We start from the raw sequence: 23,432 nt of genomic DNA, 5'->3' as shown, positions 1-23,432 counted from the left end.
ATATACCGGTATGCATAAGCTTGGTGATTATCTTCCATCAAATATGCTAATTTTCTCTAGCAATGTCTTGTATCCGCTATCAAATATCTTTGCTTGTTGTTTATACCCTCGACATACAGACTATTGTCCCTTCACTGCAAGATCCCATATTATGCGTGAAATCGAACGTAAAAACAGGACAAACAAAGTTCATAGCATCGTGGTGGCATCAAACATCATGTAGGATTCAACACGAAAGTATTTTGGGGGATATTTCCATGCTTAAAAATGCGCTGTACACATTTGTTTATGGTCAATTTCGATGAATCAAGGGTATCTGAACGCAATATTCCCCTTTCAAAGATCACCCTTTCGACTTTGAGCTATGAAAAACAGAAATTCAAGTTCAAAATCAAATTGTTTGATTTTTACGGCAGATGTTCGTACGGCCTTTTACACAATTTGTGATATCTTGCAGTTGAACGAAAAATTACCTATTGCCCAATGTTCAGATATATTCTAGAGTAGAATGTCTTTATACATCGTCAACTCTTTGAATCTGGCTTTTTATTCAGTCACAATCCATAAAAACTCACTCAGTTCAATTATATAAAATACATGTTTTGCTGACCTCTAACATACCGCAACATTCATACAAGTACTACTAAAACCAATTAACTCAGATGTTAGTGATACGCAGTTTCAAATATCTGGAATAGTTATTGAATATCATATGACTGTAATGGTATGAATAAATAATTTGTTTTGTTTTGTTTTTTGAGTTAAGCTGATGGCTAGGTTTTACCTCTTAATTGATTTGACAGTGACCAAGTGTTTTTTTTAATATTGTGCAAAATTTCTGTTTTGCTGGACGTGATCACAAAAATGCAGGCAAGATAATAATACAATTGGAGTGGCGCAATTTTGTAATTTGAATTCAACAATGAGCACATTATAAGTACTAACCAATGTGAATATTCATGGTTGTTTGGTTCAGTAGAATGTTGTTTGGAAGATCAAATTCCTGAAAGGGTTGTTAATAACTTAATTTTAAATATCAGATAAAGTTGTATTAATCTTCAGGATTCAGGTCAGGGGTTGTAGGTCAGAGGTTGTAGGATATAGGTTGTAGGGTACAGGTTGTAGGATACAGGTTGTAGGTCGGAGGTTGTAGGTCAGAGGTTGTAGGGTATAGGTTGTAGGTCAGGGGTTGTAGGTCAGAGGTTGTATGGTAGAAACACCCCAGTCTGTGTTTAACCTTTTCACCATCAGACTTACTAATCCATATTGTTCTGCACTATTTTCTTATAATCTGCAATATTTCTGAGATGAACCCTAATTTTGGAGTCAACAGACAAAATTTGAGTAAATTTTCAGTTTTTAGTTAAAATATTTGACTATTTTAGTCCCAATCTTGTAATGGAAATTGCAGACCATAAACTGGAATATTTTGTGAATTTGTGATGAAAAGAGAGAACTGTTGGTAAAAGGTTAAAATGGCTATATGAGGAACAAAACTATTTAACTTTCACTGCGTTCATTGATTTTAGGATTTTATGGCATTAGGCCAGACATTTTTTGTTCCTTGTTTCTCGAGTTTTTGTAAAGCACCTTTTTTGAGGGGGAGCGAAAAAAAAATAAAATTAATTCTTTTTTTCCATTGGATTTGTGTGATTCTCAAAGAATTGTAAATGAGATCATTGATCGGAGAGAAGAAATGAAATAAAATTTTATTCTATGTATAACGTTTTTCTCATCTGCTCGAGACATCGGTACTTGGATCATGATACTCCCATGAAAATGCAACTTGGATTTGTTATGCGCGGGCGGTAAAAAAATGAAGATAAAAATAATATTTTTTTAGCATTTTTTGCGCTTACAAGTCGCGGGCGCGAGAAATTACGCTGAAATCAAATTTTATTTTTATTTCATTTTCGGCTCCTGTTCATTCGGCGGGTTCGCGAAACAATGGATAATAAAAGTCTGGCCTTAGTGAAGACAAAACTTTGCTGAAGTCACAAATTTTGATGATTTTTACATAGGTGATTTACAGTGTTGTGTAATGTAGACTACTGTAAAACATGTTGAAAAAGTGACATGCAATTTTAGCGAATTCTGGTAAAATAACGTAATAGCGAAATGTTGATTTAGCTAATCTCACTTGTCATTGTTGATTTCCTGTTTTCATAATTACTGTATACAAATTCCCATTTTGAATTTATAATAAAGTCATTAGCAACATCTTGAATTAGCGAATCAGTTCTCTCGCTATAAAATTCGCTAAAAAGACATGCTCGCGAAAAAGACATGTTTTACGGTATATTATGAATAAATGCAATTAGTTTTAGCTATTCAATTATTTATCACTCTTTCTATCATTTCACATAACAAGATGCAACAGTGTTCAACCATTCATTCGCTGCTCTTAGAGAATGAAATTCTGTGGTAATAACAGATCTCCTGAATGTAAAATATACTTACTTGATAAGACTGTAAGAAGAAATATATAATCTGAGAATGTGATGAGTCCACACTGTCCTAAAGTACTGAATATACTGCCTTCTTCAGAGAACTGAGAGGTAGCACCAACTTTCTGCAAAGAATCACCAACAAGGTCTTAGATACAAAAAAATCAACTACCGGGTATATACAAAAAAATCAACTACCGGGTATATATATATATATATATTGACAAGTCAGTTCTTAATGTACCAATCCATTTTTGATAGCACTTAATACGTTAAATAATATGATTCATTTAAAGAGACCATGTGTGAGCCAAGCCTATTTGAAAACATGTTGAAATAAAGTTATTATTATAATAATTATACATAGGATTTGGTGTTCTGTGAAAAGCTTTATCAGCACTCATTCTAAAATCTATCAGCACTCATTAGAACTTTCAAATTTTCCCTTACAATATATAGGGTGAACTATGTCACCAGCATTGACCCATTCAAAGTTACTAATGTCAAATTCAAACATGTGCCTTTGTGTACATTTGATTGCAGAAGTGCTATAGTACGATCGAATAGCATCACAGAAAATATAGCAGAAAGCATTTTTCATTGCCATTTTGGGTTATAATCCCTCATTAAATTATGTAGGAAAAAGATATACTACAAGAATACTGCAAAATACAAATGTACATGTATGTATTCAGGCAGTACAGGACTATGAGTTTACATGATTTCTCTATAACTCATTGACGTATCGCCATAGTGCACACTTAGCGACATTCTTGTGATGACCTGATAATTTTCAAAGCGTGGAATATTGGAAGTGGCATATTTGAATAATATGTGAATAATGAATTTTCCACATGTACGTCACATGGAACCCATATTTGACATGAGGAGGTGTGTTCTGACTGAGTCCCTTTAATGATGCAATGTTTTTTTTTAATGCTAAATCAGTTTTTTAACACATTATACATTTATATTTCAGCAAAATAAATTTACAATGTATTTATTGTCTGTGTACAACGCTATGAGAACAGAACAGAACAGAACATGGTGCAATGACTATAGTGCTTTAAAGTGCAGTGGTTGTCGTGCAGTGCATGTTCGAATTTCATGTAAATAAACATTGTATTTTACATATACCGGTACTGTATATGTTGCTATGAGTCTCATATCGAACAGCACACGACACGACGACCATCGTCCATTAAGTATAAGGATTTAACTCAATTTAGTGTTCTCCCCAGGGAACTATCACAGTGCTGTGTTTGTTTTCAGTGTTACGACTTTTAATATCCAATTATAGTAATGGGCCACCACTCTATTATTCTCTGGGAAGAACTACTTTATGTTTATTTTTAACACTACATTTCGGCAATCTCTCCTAAAATGATAAAATTATTAAGGTAGTTAGCCAAACTCAATTACATTTGTAACATTAAATAGTTTAGTGCAGTATGCAAATCATTTAAGGGATTTGATATGCAAATTAGGCTAAATAATCTGTATAAATTATAATGAGTTCTGGGAAACATTTAATTTGCTGATAAAATAAAGATATACAGGGGTGAAAACACATTAATTTGTCAGTTTGCTATATATAAAAAGAAAAAAGAGTTGCAAAGTGAATTTTGAATGGAACATACTCAAAGGCTATTCTAAAATAAAAAATATTGAATACAAAAAAAATGAAATGTTACATATACCATATTTGTCCTACTAGAAGCACATCTCCAATATCATTAGAACACATATAAACCAAAAATTGCACTTGAATCTTACCAAATCATTAAACATATTCCATTTTTTGACATAAAATTTTTAAATGTAATTTATAATAATGTAATTGTGAAGTACTCGGTAAATGCGCTACAAATACAGAAAATAATGTATAGTTAAAAAATATGATATATACGATGAATTTGAACAAAAGAATAGATAAATGGATGATTTTAAATTTGCAAAGTATATAATTATTTAATTTTGCCAAATCATTTACTTTGTAGTTATTATTGCATGAACTGTTATAATTAATTTATATAACTACTGTACCTCTCTACAAACATTAAACATGTTAATGTTTATTACTACATGTATATCAGTACAAAGCATTGCTTAGCAACTTACACCAGCAATAAAAGGTTATGTGAGTAAAGTTAAATATAAACTCAAAAAAGAATCAATCACTGTAACAAACAAAGAGATTATTCAAACAGAATTAGAATTATTAATTATTGAACTGGGAAACTTCAAATGACATTATTGATGAGAATGAAACAATGGGATTATTAGTGAAATAGAAACAGAAATAACTGTCATGAAGTAGATGTCTCCACATTTATAAAAATGTTTGTGACTGATTATTTCCATTCTTTACTTGAGTTAATACTTGTTCCTAAATATTCCATATACCAATAAGCTCTATTCATGTAAATGACACAGATGTGTCAATGGTAAAATTAAGTCATATTTTAATGATATGTTATAAATATAATATTTTTTTGGATGATGTGCACATCCAATGTACATCTACCGGTAGTATGTGTGAGAATTTTGTCAGCAAAAAGTCAAATAAGGAAGCACATGCATACCACCAAAAACAGTTTTATGTGACTGAGTATTAAAGTATGATAAAGCCCTCTGAGTAAAGGACAAGTTTCTTGGAAGAAAATGTCTGAGAAAACCAACATGGCCCCTCTGCTTCCACTACCCCAGTCAGCCACTTTAAAGCAATGCACAAACCAAATAGACATGCATCAAAACACTATGTGTAATGTTTTTACTATGTTTGAATAAAATTGGCCCAGGTATGTCAGAAAAAAAGAAAATTGTTGTTAACTTGTTAAATTTGATATAGAAATCACAAGAAAACTTTTGGTCATTTTGAATAAGATTGACAAACATCAGTGACCCACCATGAGTGTTGTCAACACCAAGATTGAATGAATTCGGTGAAGGTTCACCTAAGAAACAGATGCTAAATGTTGATGGCATACTTTGGGACTAAAATGGCCACCAGTCAGTCAAATGTCAACAGAGCGAAAAGCTAATCGACTTGCATATGTCTCCTATTATGACTTTTGTGCCAAGATTCAACCAAAATCAGCTCAGGCATGTTTGAGAAATGATATTGGATGATCATGCGCAAACAGACAGACAGACACATGAACAAAACACTATTAGTGTATTAGTATAAGTCCCCATTTTTTATTAAGATTAGTGACCAGGTCAACTGACCTTAGGCTTTAACCAATTATTCAGTAAATGCACTTGTACTTGTGTAAATAAAGGAATCAGGTGTCTATAACATAGCAAAGTTCAAATCATGGCCTTAATAACCTCCAGGTACGTTGCTCCCTGCAGTGATTGGTACATGTATATGCTACCAAGACAACCAAAATAAGGAATCAAGGAGTTCTCCATTTATAAATCCACTTACGTATTAGTTGTACGTGCCTCTGATAGAGGAAATAAGTCCTTAATTACTATATAAATCAATTATGAGAAAAATTACTTGTACCATGCAACCCTCTACATATTGCAAACCGTGCTAATTTTCCTGAGTCAGCGATAATCATGAAATGTTATAGAAACAAAAATTTCACAAGTTCCCTGCAGACAAGAAATCACAGCAACTATTTGGAACAAAGTGAAAATTGAACGGTTTGCAGTTGTGCTTTTCTGTAGTTTTAGGTTTGGCTTGGTACAAATTTCATATAATATTAAACTACATGCAAGAGCAAATGGAATAAAATTTGAAGAAAAAAAAACACAATAATGATCCAACATAACATAACTAACATAAAAATTACTTTGTAAAGTACTTGTGCAAATGTCAGCTCCAAAGCATTAACATACTGTGTCATTCTGTACATTCTTAGATGAGCAAGTAATTTTGTCAACACCACAATAGTGGTAATATTGGTCCAAACAAACTGATCAAAATGAATGAAGAAATGATGTATAGATGCAATGCACAACAGCAATGTGTAAACTGCAATCCATGAAATTTATTGTTGTATTAAGGTAGAGATGCAGGTTCGTGGGCACTTTGGAGTGAATTTTTTTTTTTTGCTTTTTATTGTCCAAACAGTCTTTGGCTATAGACTGTTAAAATTTTGTACAATTGTGAATAGTGGAAAATACTCAAAAAACGATTTTTAATTATAGATAACAGGTGCAAACATTCTCTCTTTTGAATGCTTAGCAAGATTTAGCAAGGGTGTACATAAATAATAAACAAGCAGCCTATCGGCTGAGATAGCTCCACTGTTAGCAATGCACATTTCAATTAAAGAACTGAAGACATCATTAGAAAATGAACATTATGTATAGAATCAAAGCAATCAGACTTACAGTTTTTAACAAGAAGTCGAAAATATCACTTTCTACTAAAAATGACAAAAATATTCACCAAAATTAGAGAATTGAAGATATCATCACGAAATGAACAAATCTGAGAAAGGTCTACATGTAGTATCTATATATGTAATATAAAAGCAAATAAACTTTTGGTTTTTAACAAGAAGTCGAAAATATCACTTTTTTACCAAAAATTACAAAAATATTCACCAAAATTAGAGAATTGAAGACATCATCACAAAATGAACAAATCTGAGAGGGACCCACATGTAGTACCTATATATGTAATATCAAAGCAATCGGACTTGCGGTTTTTAACGAGTCGAAAATATCACTTTTTACCAAAAATGACAAAAATATTCACCAAAATTAGAGAATTGAAGATATCAACATGAAATGAACAAACCTAAGAGAGGTCTACCCAAGGTACATATACACCAAGTATCAAAGCATTCAGGCTTGTAGTTTTCAAGAAGAAGTCGAAAAAGTAAAACATTGACACGGACGACGAGGGACAATCACTCATATGATAAGCTCCGCTCGACAAAGTCGACAGCGGAGCTAAAAAGAAACATGGTGAAAAAAAGAAATGACGGGATCTCCATATTATGCACTATATTTAACTTTTAACAAAACGATAATACATTTAAATTTGGAACTGTTACAGCCATTTTAATTATGAGCATTAGCAAACTTCTTACTGAGTGAATTGTTATGCAAATTAGCAATTATCTCAGCTTCTTTTTAGTGCAACACCCGGAACTTTAAAAAAAAATAGCTCCTAGACGCTTTGACCTTTTGTTTTGAAATTTTCACAAATGATTGACAATGTGTTTATCTTCAAAACGCCGTCGGGAAATTGTTTTTGGTTGAACAGTATACAACAATCGTACAAACAACTAGCCTGGGTGTTAATTTATGCATAAACTTGAAGTAGTGAAATTTGAGCTGCCGCCCTGTAAAATTGACAACTGGTAGACAGTTTTCAAGACGGCACTTTCTTCATAGTAAACAGATGTACCCATATACCAATTTTGACAGGAAACAGAAGCATGGTTTAGAAGCTAATTTTTTTTAAATCACTTTTGACCAAAAAAGCACATTTTTTTGCATATTTCAAACTATAAGTGTCCATAGAAAAAAAACACTAACACAATTTTAAAGTTCATACAATAAGCTTTTCGAAAATATATAGTTTTGTGGACAAGGGAGGTCATCTTGGTTGCCTAATTAACTAATTAAAATACCTGTCAAGTAAACTGCATCTCTACTTTAAATGAGTGAAATTCACAAATGTTTGTTTTTCATCATGGAATTTTAGTGGTTTCCATAAAAGGAGCAGCACTAACACAAGGAGGGACACTAAAACAAGGGGCTGCACTAACACAAGCACAATATTTTCTGTAATAAAAAAAATATCTGAAATGCAAAAACATAAAACTATGTAAAATAGATTAGCCATAACAAAATTGTTAGTCTAAGATTGTATATAACAAATTGCTTGAAATCTGGTTAATTGTTTTAAAACAAATGTTGTTGATCCCAAAGTTACTCTACCTGTCTCCAACACGATATGAAACTCCTAGCTGCTCCATCTGCCTACATAGGAAAACACTTGCATTGATTACTAACTATTTTTTGGTTGATAAACTAGCATAAACTAAAGATTACTCGTAAAAGCTAATTTACTGTAATGTTTTACACTAATATCTTAATTTTTCCAAATTTCAGTCTGCTAAATTGTTCTTATAATTTTTTTATTAACAATACAGAATTGTAATGTTCTGGAAGTTCAAAAACTTTTAAAATAAAATTGAAGAGTGACATTATTACATTAGGATTCTAATACAATATGAAATGTACAGCATCTATATATAAATAAATAAGAAGCTACTATAATAACCAACTAATCTCAATCTGAGGCTCCAATTATTTTAGAGTTCTAATTGCCATTTGTTTTATTTTTGCTTATCTGCATCTATTTTTGTGATCTTTGTGAATCCACATGGGGTTAAAACGTCATGATGATATGCATATATAAACAGTGCCTAGAATGCTGAGAAATAAATTTTTGTTCAAACAAAAATCATGTCCATCTGTTGGTATTAAATTATCATGAATATACACCAGGTAATGTGTGTTTATCCATTAAATACCACAAATATTATTTTGGCTCAGTAACTATGGATTAAAAATACAAGAAAAAATGGTCCTTTATATTCAACATCTTGAATTTCAATTCTGAAATTTTAATACCATAGCTAATATAAACCCACTTATGATAATTTAATCTACTGGCCTCTAATTTGACCCCACGACCTAACACTGACATTGTATTGAATACTGATACATACCTTTGGATCATATCTCCTGAACTGATCTAGACCAAGGCCTACAGGGAATAAAAGACAACAGAACACATGAATACTGATATATTTGTACCACCAGGGCTTGACCCGGCGACCTTTTGCGCGCATATGATGAGTAAAAATAAAAATGAAAGTTTCTCTTTTTTCAAGTTTTTCATTCTCTACATACCAATTGTGAAAACCCTACCTAACATATGCATTTTATATATTTCAATAAATAGACTGAGAAAATGAGTTCATGAGTTCTTTTATATTAAAGCAAATTCAATTGAACAAGGACCAGATAGGAAACATGTTTTGTTTAGATTTTAGATATATTTCAAATTACATGTAAACTATATTATATAAAATCGTTTAATTTTTGAGATTTGATGATTTATGGCATTTGTGATGACAACAATTGGCGAACCAGAGCTAAAGTCAGAGTCACCCACAAAACTAAAGTCGTTTACAGTATACATGAAATATAAACGTAATTACAATGAATGCAAATACAAGGTTATCACAAGAATACTGTAAAGTATGCACTAAGGTGATCATATTCCACAATATTATCATATTATTTTCTTGCTGGTAGTTATAATTTATTGAAATATGTTTTTTGAAAGTTGGTTATAAAACACGGAATACTGTTCATTGGTTTATTTCATGTATATACAATTATGGTGCTATAGAATTATGGTAACATACATTCTGGAGTGCAGCTATTTTTAGTACAGTTCCACAGAACACAGTATTGAAGCAAATAGCATTTATTATTTTTCCAAACAAAGATTATTTAAATAATTCAGGATAGCAAAAAGTAAACAATAAATAATTTTGTTTCTTAATTTTTTTTCATTTTACTAGCTAAGTAAATACATTTTGGGTATTTTCATTTATGAGTAGGCTTTTACACTAATATGAGATAAAAAGATAGAATCTATTTGTGTCTACTTATGCTATATGCGATATAAATGAAATTAAAGTACAGTATATATACGTTACCTTCAGGTTGCTTAGCATCTGGTGTGATGGACCTAACAAAGTCTTCAGGAGTCATATATATTTCATAATCCCCATGCTCACTCTGTACTCTCAGTGTAGCAAAGTAACGAAAGATTTTATCTGGTGTAGAATATGCTCTGATTCTATTCTCATATTCAATAACCTGAGGTGGAAAACATATTTGAAAAAAATTATTAAAGAAATGGTAAATCAGTGAAGTATAGGAACTACAAAGAAAATATAACACTTCTCAGATTTACTCATATTCAATAACCTGAGGTGGAAAACAACAATATTTGAAAGAAACAAGTCATTGAAAATGACACAGTCCCCGTTAAATTTTTGAAAGTTCTCTTTGTGCTCGACATATTAAAGTGGAGGGTTGTCGCGAGTATGTCTTTCAAACTTGAGCCCCAAGTGGCGTATATTGTTTATTTACATCAAATTCAAATGTGTTGCGTGACGACCCCTCCGGTTTAAGACATACATGTAGCAAAGAAAATCAAAGAAAGCTTAGAAAGAACTCCCATGTGCTGAGAGTATTGGAGGCACATTAAATATAATTCAAAATTACTTGTACTTGATTGAGATTGTGATGGAAAAGCTGAAAACCAATAATGCAAATCAGAAAATTCATATGAACAGACTTGAGTGTAAAACTAATGAGGTCTGCACAATATATAAAACCAATATTTGTATCAAGTTTTATTATGCTAATTAGGGAATTAATATAACCAGATTTTAACCCCAAACTAATCAGGTTTGTACATTGTCCTAGAGCATCTTTGTACAAAGTTTCATTGAAATGGAATAATTAGATATCAGTGTGATAGCTTAAAAGTGGTTAATTATGCAAATTAGTAATTAATATGTACGGATTTTAACCCACAATTATCCAGGTCTGTCTATTATTCTACAGCATCCATGTACTAACTAATCAAAACCTAGCATTGATTCAGAGCATCTATATACCAAATTTCATCAAAATCCAATGAGTGGTTGTTTAGATATCAGTGGAACAGTCATGGAACAGCTAAAAATTGGCTAATTATCATGCAAATTAGGTAATTAATGTGCACGGATTTTCACCAAAAACTTATCAAATCTGCGCACAAGTTCAGAGCATCTATATACCAAGTTTTATCAAAATCCAATGAGTAGTTCTTTAGATATCAATGGAACAGTCATGGAACAGCTAAAAATTAGCATATTATCATGCAAATTAGGTAATTAATATGCATGAAATTTCACCAAAACCTAATCAAATCTGCGCATTGGCCCAGAGCATCAATGCACCAAGTTTCATCAAAAACTGATGTATGGTTCTTGAGATATCAGTGGAACAGTGTCGGACACACATACACCCACACATACACACACACACCCACCCACCCACAGACAGACACACTAACTGCAAAGACTCCCATTTTGTGGTTCACACATGGGAGTCAAACATAGATCACAAGTGAAAGCATGTCCAAGTTATCACATTTTAAACAAACAAGATGGCCGCCAGTCGTTCATATTTGATCAAATTGCAAATTGAATGTACATGTATCCATTTATGACATGCTAAATAACAATGAAAATGATACATGGTGACACAGATATAGTAATATGTCCAAAAATAAAAACAGCCGTTATTCGGCCATCTTTGATCTGATTATGAAACAAAGTGACATGATGTACGACGCATGTGCCAAATACGAATGAAAATTGTACATAAATCTTGGAAATATAGTAGTAAGGCCAAAAAGTCAGATGGCTGTCAATCGGCCATTCGATTTTGAAACAAATTGTCATGGACATGTATCCTTACATGTATAAAGTATGTGCCAAATTTGAATGAAAACTGACAAAGCATGTCCAAAACACAACATTATCAAAAAACAAGATGGCTGCCAGTAGGCCATTTTGAATCGAATCGTTAAACCACTGCATGTGCATATGTCCCACATAAAGTACTAGACACATGCAAAGAATGAACGGAATCGGTCCAAAGGATTCTGAAACATGACTCTGGACAGACAGACACACAGACAGACAGACAGACAAAGACCGAATTATAAGTCCCCATTTTCGAACTTCCTCCGAACGGTAACTAATTATTAAAGAAATGGTAAATCAGTGAAGTATAGTAACTACAAAGGAAGTATATAATACTTTACAGTGAAGAGTGCAGGCCATGTAATATCCGTGTTTACAGTTGGTACATTTTAAAATTATAATAATGAAATGAATGGTTTTCAGTATCCATAGACTTTTATTATTTAGCATGTAAAAATGAAATGAGGACATTGTGTACAGGAGATAAAGATATTTTTATCCCCAACTGTCTTTGTCTTGCTATGATTTTCTGTCCAAATGAAATGTCTTTATAAATAATTAATTAATTAATCACATGATAATACTAAGTAACATTTGAAACTAACACTATTTAATCAAAAGTGAACAAAGTTTTATGAATTTCTGGCTGTTAATTGACATTTATAGCTGTTAACACTTGAGCGAAGTGAAACAACTGCTCCGTGAGACGTTATCCATGAGTTTATTTTGAATGAGCTTCTTTGGCCTTCCTGATTTCGCTTTACTGCTTCACTTGTACCATTTTCAATGTAAAGACCCTAAATTCATTTACACTCTACCTAGAAAACATTAATTTAATGTTGGTGCCCTGCGCCATTCCTCTAGGAATTAAAGAATGCTCCTGTGTGTTGAAGGTATTAAAGTACAAATAAGGAATACTGTACTGCGTAGTACACGAGAAACAAGTGTAAACAAGTGTAATTGGCATTACTAATATGCAAATTAGGTAATTAATATGCATAAACTTCAACCAAAAACTAATCAAGTACTATCTCCAAGAGCATCTATGTACCAAGTTTCATTAAAATCTCATAATTGGTTCTTGAGATATCAGTGGAACAAGCATACACACACAGAAGCAGAAGCACTCACCACGAAAATTCCTATTGTGTGCGAAGCACACAAGAGTCAACAAAACCACTTGACTTGGTTCCTTGTCAATGGGCTCCTTTTAGACATTTTCAATGGTCAATTGGTTTCTTTTTGACATTTTCAATAGTTGATGGGTTCCTTTTTGATATTTTCAATGGTCGATGGGTTCCTTTTTGACATTTTCAATGGTAAATGGGTTCCTTTTTGACATTTTCAATGGTAAATGGGTTCCTTTTTGATATTTTCAATGGTCAATGGGTTCCTTTTTGACATGTTCAATGGTCAATAGATTCCTTTTTGACATTTTCAAGGGTCAATAGGTTCTTTTTCAACATTTTCAATGGTCAATAGGTTCCTTTTTGACATTTTCAATGGTAAATGGGTTCCTTTTTGACATTTTCAATGGTAAATGGGTTCCTTTTTGATATTTTCAATGGTCAATGAGTTTCTTTTCAACATTTTCATTAGTCGATGGGTTCCTTTTTGATATTTTCAATGGTCAATAGGTTCCTTTTCAACATTTTCAATGGTCAATAGGTTCCTTTTCAACATTTTCAATGGTCATTAGGTTTCTTTTTGACATTTTCAAGGGTCAATAGGTTCTTTTTTGATATTTTCAATGGTCAATGAGTTTCTTTTCAACATTTTCAATAGTCGATGGGTTCCTTTTTGACATTTTCAATGGTCAATAGGTTCCTTTTTGATATTTTCGATGGTCAATAGGTTCCTTTTTGACATTTTCAATAGTCAATGGGTTCCTTTTTGACATTTTTAATGGTCAATAGGTTCCTTTTTGGTATTTTCAATGGTCAATAGGTTCTTTTTCAATAATCAATAAGTTCTTTTGACATTTTCAGGAACTATGGGGTCGCAATGATACATATTTTATATTTTACCATGATTTTGAACTAGTATGTATGTGCTTGTGTTACGTTGACCATAAATTATGTATTCGCTACGTGAAGTCATGTCAAATATACTTTGTAATAAGGGATGGGGTATTTTTGTGAATTTGTTTCAGAGGTCGGTTTTTTGAAGAATTTCGTTGGCCAAAACATGATTTTTCCCAAAAGTTAGTGCATTGGTGACCACACCAAGTGGTCATTCCACCCCACTTACAGGTAGTACATCAAAGGTGGCCATTAAACTAAAAGTCTGGTACACAACCATTACCTTGAGTGAAAAAATGCATTAATGAAGCTAAATATTTTGGCCAGGCAGAGAAAATTCCTTTCAAAAAAACACTTGTTCCGGCTTCTCAACAGCAAAAACAACTAGAGTTATTCATCATGTTGTGTACTTTGCTTTTTTTCAAATACATCAAACTTTATTGAGTCACAACAGTCACTAGAGCATCTTGGAAAGTGTCTGGCTAAGTCCCTCAGTAATTTTCTACTGGGTCCAGGAGTTAGGTGTATGTAAATATTTTGCGCCCACTGTAAAGGTATGATTTATGAATACTAGTATGTGAAAAAGATCATTAATCTACATTTAACAAAATGTCCTGGGGAGAAGACTGGTTGTACTTCTGATAGCGCTAAGTACATATGCTTCTATTAGAAATGCACTTTCAAAAGAGCTGATATAGTAATCATATCGAACATACCAACTTTAAGAAATGTCAAAAGATGACATCATCTCTTACCAATCTATTTTTAAATCATATCTAAACACATTGAGATGACTACCAACTTTAAGAAATACCAAAAGTGACATCATCTCTTACCCTTCTATCTCTGAATCCTGGTCTTTTCTTCTTCTTTTTCCCAGAATCCTCTTGATCTTCGCCAGAGTCATCACTTTCCTGTACCTCAGTGTCCTCAGTGTTTGCTGACTGCACATCTGTTGCTGCTACTAAACGTTTTCTGCATAATCAAAGGCAGGGTTTCTATATTTTAACTATGTTTTATAACAGATTATCTAAGATAAATAGCATATTTGCTCTGTTAGTAGCACTCACATTAATTACAGAGGTGTATCTGTATTTAAATACTGCATTATTTTCAAATATTTTTGTACGATAAAATATTTAATCCAAATGTTCTTTGTGAAATCATATATTTATTAAATATACTCATTGGTGACCACAAAGATAATTTCAATATACAACACTGCTCATATTTATTAAATTCATAATGGTGAAATAGGTCCAAGAAATAACAGACAAAAGAACGACTGACATAATTCTACAAAATTTAACAATACTAGAATGATAAATGCTAACATTTTCCAATATCTGATGTGAACACAAGAGTAGCAATATCTTACCTCTGCCATAACAGGCCTATTGCAGCACTACCACCAATACCTGATGTGAACACATAAGTAGCAATATCTTACCTCTGCCAGAACAGGCCTACTGCAGCACTACCACCAATACCTGATTTTAACACATAAGTAACAATATCTTACCTCTGCCAGAACAGGCCTACTGCAGCACTACCACCAATACCTGATTTTACACATACGTACCGGTAGAAATATCTTACCTCTGCCAGAACAGGCCTACTGCAGCACTACCACCAATACCTGATTTTACACATAAGTACCGGTAGAAATATCTTACCTCTGCCATAACAGGCCTATTGCAGCACTACCACCAATACCTGATTTTAACACATAAGTAGCAATATCTTACCTCTGCCATAACAGGCCTATTGCAGCACTACCACCAATACCTGATTTTAACACATAAGTAGCAATATCTTACCTCTGCCATAACAGGCCTATTGCAGCACTACCACCAATACCTGATTTTAACACATAAGTAGCAATATCTTACCTCTGCCATAACAGGCCTACTGCAGCACTACCACCAATACCTGATTTTAACACATAAGTAGCAATATCTTACCGCTGCCATAACAGGCCTACTGCAGCACTACCACCAATACCTGATTTTAACACATAAGTAGCAATATCTTACCTCTGCCATAACAGGCCTACTGCAGCACTACCACCAATACCTGATTTTAACACATAAGTAGCAATATCTTACCTCTGCCATAACCGGCCTATTGCAGCACTACCACCAATACCTGATTTTAACACATAAGTAGCAATATCTTACCTCTGCCATAACAGGCCTATTGCAGCACTACCTCCAATATCTGATGTGAACACATAAGTAGCAATATCTTACCTCTGCCATAACCGGCCTATTGCAGCACTACCTCCAATACCTGATTTTAACACATAAGTAGCAATATCTTACCTCTGCCATAACAGGCCTACTGCAGCACTACCTCCAATACCTGATTTTAACACATAAGTAGCAATATCTTACCTCTGCCATAACCGGCCTATTGCACCACTACCTCCAATACCTGATTTTAACACATAAGTAGCAATATCTTACCTCTGCCATAACCGGCCTATTGCAGCACTACATCCAATACCTGATTTTAACACATAAGTAGCAATATCTTACATCTGCCATAACCGGCCTATTGCAGCACTACCTCCAATACCTGATTTTAACACATAAGTAGCAATATCTTACCTCTGCCATAACAGGCCTATTGCAGCACTACCACCAATACCTGATTTTAACACATAAGTAGCAATATCTTACCTCTGCCATAACAGGCCTATTGCAGCACTACCACCAATACCTGATTTTAACACATAAGTAGCAATATCTTACCTCTGCCATAACAGGTCTACTGCAGCACCACCACCAATACCTGATGTGAACACATAAGTAGCAATATCTTACCTCTGCCATAACAGGCCTACTGCAGCACTACCACCAATATCTGATGTGAACACATAAGCAGCAATATTTTACCTCTGCCATAACAGACCTACTGCAGCACTACCACCAATATCTGATGTGAACACATAAGTAGCAATATTTTACCTCTGCCATAACAGGCCTACTGCAGCACTACCACCAATATCTGATGTGAACACATAAGTAGCAATATCTTACCTCTGCCATAACAGGCCTACTGCAGCACTACCACCAATATCTGATGTGAACACATGAGTAGCAATATCTTACCTCTGCCATAACAGGCCTACTGCAGCACTACCACCAATATCTGATGTGAACACATGAGTAGCAATATCTTACCTCTGCCATAACAGGCCTACTGCAGCACTACCACCAATATCTGATGTGAACACATAAGTAGCAATATCTTACCTCTGCCATAACAGACCTACTGCAGCACTACCTCCAATACCTGATGTGAACACATAAGTAGCAATATCTTACCTCTGCCATAACAGGCCTACTGCAGCACTACCACCAATATCTGATGTGAACACATGAGTAGCAATATCTTACCTCTGCCATAACAGGCCTACTGCAGCACTACCACCAATATCTGATGTGAACACATGAGTAGCAATATCTTACCTCTGCCATAACAGGCCTACTGCAGCACTACCACCAATATCTGATGTGAACACATGAGTAGCAATATCTTACCTCTGCCATAACAGGCCTACTGCAGCACTACCACCAATATCTGATGTGATCACATAAGTAGCAATATCTTACCTCTGCCATAACAGACCTACTGCAGCACTACCTCCAATACCTGATGTGAACACATGAGTAACAATATCTTACCTCTGCCATAACAGGCCTACTGCAGCACTACCACCAATATCTGATGTGAACACATGAGTAGCAATATCTTACCTCTGCCATAACAGGCCTACTGCAGCACTACCACCAATATCTGATGTGAACACATGAGTAGCAATATCTTACCTCTGCCATAACAGGCCTACTGCAGCACTACCACCAATATCTGATGTGAACACATGAGTAGCAATATCTTACCTCTGCCATAACAGGCCTACTGCAGCACTACCACCAATATCTGATGTGAACACATGAGTAGCAATATCTTACCTCTGCCATAACAGGCCTACTGCAGCACTACCACCAATATCTGATGTGAACACATGAGTAGCAATATCTTACCTCTGCCATAACAGGCCTACTGCAGCACTACCACCAATATCTGATGTGAACACATGAGTAGCAATATCTTACCTCTGCCATAACAGGCCTACTGCAGCACTACCACCAATATCTGATGTGAACACATGAGTAGCAATATCTTACCTCTGCCATAATAGGCCTACTGCAGCACTACCACCAATATCTGATGTGAACACATGAGTAGCAATATCTTACCTCTGCCATAACAGGCCTACTGCAGCACTACCACCAATATCTGATGTGAACACATGAGTAGCAATATCTTACCTCTGCCATAACAGGCCTACTGCAGCACTACCTCCAATACCTGATGTGAACACATGAGTAGCAATATCTTACCTCTGCCATAACAGGCCTACTGCAGCACTACCACCAATATCTGATGTGAACACATGAGTAGCAATATCTTACCTCTGCCATAACAGGCCTACTGCAGCACTACCACCAATATCTGATGTGAACACATGAGTAGCAATATCTTACCTCTGCCATAACAGGCCTACTGCAGCACTACCACCAATATCTGATGTGAACACATGAGTAGCAATATCTTACCTCTGCCATAACAGGCCTACTGCAGCACTACCACCAATATCTGATGTGAACACATGAGTAGCAATATCTTACCTCTGCCATAACAGGCCTACTGCAGCACTACCACCAATATCTGATGTGAACACATGAGTAGCAATATCTTACCTCTGCCATAACAGGCCTACTGCAGCACTACCACCAATATCTGATGTGAACACATGAGTAGCAATATCTTACCTCTGCCATAACAGGCCTACTGCAGCACTACCACCAATATCTGATGTGAACACATGAGTAGCAATATCTTACCTCTGCCATAACAGGCCTACTGCAGCACTACCACCAATATCTGATGTGAACACATGAGTAGCAATATCTTACCTCTGCCATAACAGGCCTACTGCAGCACTACCACCAATATCTGATGTGAACACATAAGTAGCAATATCTTACCTCTGCCATAACATGTCTACTGCAGCACTACCACCAATATCTGATGTGAACACATAAGTAGCAATATCTTACCTCTGCCATAACAGGCCTACTGCAGCACTACCACCAATATCTGATGTGAACACATGAGTAGCAATATCTTACCTCTGCCATAACAGGCCTATTGCAGCACTACCACCAATATCTGATGTGAACACATGAGTAGCAATATCTTACCTCTGCCATAACAGGCCTACTGCAGCACTACCACCAATATCTGATGTGAACACATGAGTAGCAATATCTTACCTCTGCCATAACAGACCTATTGCAGCACTACCACCAATATCTGATGTGAACACATGAGTAGCAATATCTTACCTCTGCCATAACAGACCTATTGCAGCACTACCACCAATATCTGATGTGAACACATGAGTAGCAATATCTTACCTCTGCCATAACAGACCTATTGCAGCACTACCACCAATATCTGATGTGAACACATGAGTAGCAATATCTTACCTCTGCCATAACAGACCTATTGCAGCACTACCACCAATATCTGATGTGAACACATGAGTAGCAATATCTTACCTCTGCCATAACAGGCCTACTGCAGCACTACCACCAATATCTGATGTGAACACATGAGTAGCAATATCTTACCTCTGCCATAACAGGCCTACTGCAGCACTACCACCAATATCTGATGTGAACACATGAGTAGCAATATCTTACCTCTGCCATAACAGGCCTACTGCAGCACAACCACCAATATCTGATGTGAACACATAAGTAGCAATATCTTACCTCTGCCATAACATGTCTACTGCAGCACTACCACCAATATCTGATGTGAACACATGAGTAGCAATATCTTACCTCTGCCATAACAGGCCTACTGCAGCACTACCACCAATATCTGATGTGAACACATGAGTAGCAATATCTTACCTCTGCCATAACAGGCCTACTGCAGCACTACCACCAATATCTGATGTGAACACATGAGTAGCAATATCTTACCTCTGCCATAACAGGCCTACTGCAGCACTACCACCAATATCTGATGTGAACACATAAGTAGCAATATCTTACCTCTGCCATAACATGTCTACTGCAGCACTACCACCAATATCTGATGTGAACACATAAGTAGCAATATCTTACCTCTGCCATAACATGTCTACTGCAGCACTACCACCAATATCTGATGTGAACACATGAGTAGCAATATCTTACCTCTGCCATAACAGGCCTATTGCAGCACTACCACCAATATCTGATGTGAACACATGAGTAGCAATATCTTACCTCTGCCATAACAGACCTATTGCAGCACTACCACCAATATCTGATGTGAACACATGAGTAGCAATATCTTACCTCTGCCATAACAGGTCTACTGCAGCACTATCTCCAATACCTGATGTGAACACATAAGTAGCAATATCTTACCTCTGCCATAACAGACCTATTGCAGCACTACCACCAATATCTGATGTGAACACATGAGTAGCAATATCTTACCTCTGCCATAACAGACCTATTGCAGCACTACCACCAATATCTGATGTGAACACATGAGTAGCAATATCTTACCTCTGCCATAACAGGCCTACTGCAGCACTACCACCAATATCTGATGTGAACACATGAGTAGCAATATCTTACCTCTGCCATAACAGGCCTACTGCAGCACTACCACCAATATCTGATGTGAACACATGAGTAGCAATATCTTACCTCTGCCATAACAGGCCTACTGCAGCACTACCACCAATATCTGATGTGAACACATGAGTAGCAATATCTTACCTCTGCCATAACAGGCCTACTGCAGCACTACCTCCAATACCTGATGTGAACACATGAGTAGCAATATCTTACCTCTGCCATAACAGGCCTACTGCAGCACTACCACCAATATCTGATGTGAACACATGAGTAGCAATATCTTACCTCTGCCATAACAGGCCTACTGCAGCACTACCACCAATATCTGATGTGAACACATGAGTAGCAATATCTTACCTCTGCCATAACAGGCCTACTGCAGCACTACCACCAATATCTGATGTGAACACATGAGTAGCAATATCTTACCTCTGCCATAACAGGCCTACTGCAGCACTACCACCAATATCTGATGTGAACACATGAGTAGCAATATCTTACCTCTGCCATAACAGGCCTACTGCAGCACTACCACCAATATCTGATGTGAACACATGAGTAGCAATATCTTACCTCTGCCATAACAGGCCTACTGCAGCACTACCACCAATATCTGATGTGAACACATGAGTAGCAATATCTTACCTCTGCCATAACAGGCCTACTGCAGCACTACCACCAATATCTGATGTGAACACATGAGTAGCAATATCTTACCTCTGCCATAACAGGCCTACTGCAGCACTACCACCAATATCTGATGTGAACACATGAGTAGCAATATCTTACCTCTGCCATAACAGGCCTATTGCAGCACTACCACCAATATCTGATGTGAACACATGAGTAGCAATATCTTACCTCTGCCATAACAGGCCTACTGCAGCACTACCACCAATATCTGATGTGAACACATGAGTAGCAATATCTTACCTCTGCCATAACAGGTCTACTGCAGCAGTAACACCAATATCTGATGTGAACACAGGAGTAGCAATATCTTACCTCTGCCATAACAGGTCTACTGCAGCAGTACCACAAATATCTGATGTGAACACATGAGTAGCAATATCTTACCTCTGCCATAACAGGCCTACTGCAGCACTACCACCAATATCTGATGTGAACACATGAGTAGCAATATCTTACCTCTGCCATAACAGGCCTACTGCAGCACTACCACCAATATCTGATTTTAACACATGAGTAGCAATATCTTACCTCTGCCATAACAGGCCTACTGCAGCAGTACCACCAATATCTGATGTGAACACAGGAGTAGCAATATCTTACCTCTGCCATAACAGGCCTATTGCAGCACTACATGTACCACCAATATCTGATGTGAACACATGAGTAGCAATATCTTACCTCTGCTATAACAGGCCTATTGCAGCACTACCACAAATATCTGATGTGAACACAGGAGTAGCAATATCTTACCTCTGCCATAACAGGCCTATTGCAGCACTACCACCAATATCTGATGTGAACACATGAGTAGCAATATCTTACCTCTGCCATAACAGGCCTACTGCAGCACTACCACCAATATCTGATGTGAACACAGGAGTAGCAATATCTTACCTCTGCCATAACAGGCCTACTGCAGCACTACCACCAATACCTGATGTGAACACAGGAGTAGCAATATCTTACCTCTGCCATAACAGGCCTATTGCAGCACTACCACCAATATCTGATGTGAACACATGAGTAGCAATATCTTACCTCTGCCATAACAGGCCTATTGCAGCACTACCACCAATATCTGATGTGAACACATGAGTAGCAATATCTTACCTCTGCCATAATAGACCTATTGTAGCACTACCACCAATATCTGATGTAAACACACAAGTAGCAATATCTTACCTCTGCCATAACATGTCTACTGCAGCACTACCACCAATATCTGATGTGAACACAGGAGTAGCAATATCTTACCTCTGCCATAACAGGCCTATTGCAGCACTACCACCAATATCTGATGTGAACACATGAGTAGCAATATCTTACCTCTGCCATAACAGGCCTATTGCAGCACTACCACCAATATCTGATGTGAACACATGAGTAGCAATATCTTACCTCTGCCATAATAGACCTATTGTAGCACTACCACCAATATCTGATGTAAACACACAAGTAGCAATATCTTACCTCTGCCATAACAGGCCTATTGCAGCACTACCACCAATATCTGATGTGAACACATGAGTAGCAATATCTTACCTCTGCCATAACAGGCCTATTGCAGCACTACCACCAATATCTGATGTGAACACATGAGTAGCAATATCTTACCTCTGCCATAACAGGCCTACTGCAGCACTACCACCAATATCTGATGTGAACACATGAGTAGCAATATCTTACCTCTGCCATAACAGGTCTACTGCAGCAGTAACACCAATATCTGATGTGAACACAGGAGTAGCAATATCTTACCTCTGCCATAACAGGTCTACTGCAGCAGTACCACAAATATCTGATGTGAACACATGAGTAGCAATATCTTACCTCTGCCATAACAGGCCTACTGCAGCACTACCACCAATATCTGATGTGAACACATGAGTAGCAATATCTTACCTCTGCCATAACAGGCCTACTGCAGCACTACCACCAATATCTGATTTTAACACATGAGTAGCAATATCTTACCTCTGCCATAACAGGCCTACTGCAGCAGTACCACCAATA

The 23,432-nt window shown here is 36.0% G+C and overlaps 1 protein-coding gene across 1 annotated transcript in view; it reads right to left on the bottom strand.

Annotated features, from left to right (window-relative positions):
• Positions 1–23,432, bottom strand: part of LOC102807663 (calcium uptake protein 1, mitochondrial-like) — a 37,251-nt gene that overhangs the window by 6,335 nt on the left and 7,484 nt on the right. Inside the window, exons 3-6 of the mRNA XM_085493834.1 lie at positions 14,844–14,982; positions 10,160–10,322; positions 9,158–9,195; positions 2,461–2,572 (exon numbers count right to left, since the gene is read on the bottom strand). Coding sequence (XP_085349960.1) covers positions 2,461–2,572; positions 9,158–9,195; positions 10,160–10,322; positions 14,844–14,982 — 452 coding nt within the window. The remainder of the gene's footprint in view (positions 1–2,460; positions 2,573–9,157; positions 9,196–10,159; positions 10,323–14,843; positions 14,983–23,432) is intronic.

The sequence above is a fragment of the Saccoglossus kowalevskii genome, chromosome 19 (genome assembly GCF_978046115.1).
Source record: "Saccoglossus kowalevskii chromosome 19, keSacKowa6.1, whole genome shotgun sequence".
Taxonomy (NCBI): domain Eukaryota; kingdom Metazoa; phylum Hemichordata; class Enteropneusta; family Harrimaniidae; genus Saccoglossus; species Saccoglossus kowalevskii.
This window is presented reverse-complemented; position numbering and strand designations above follow the sequence as displayed.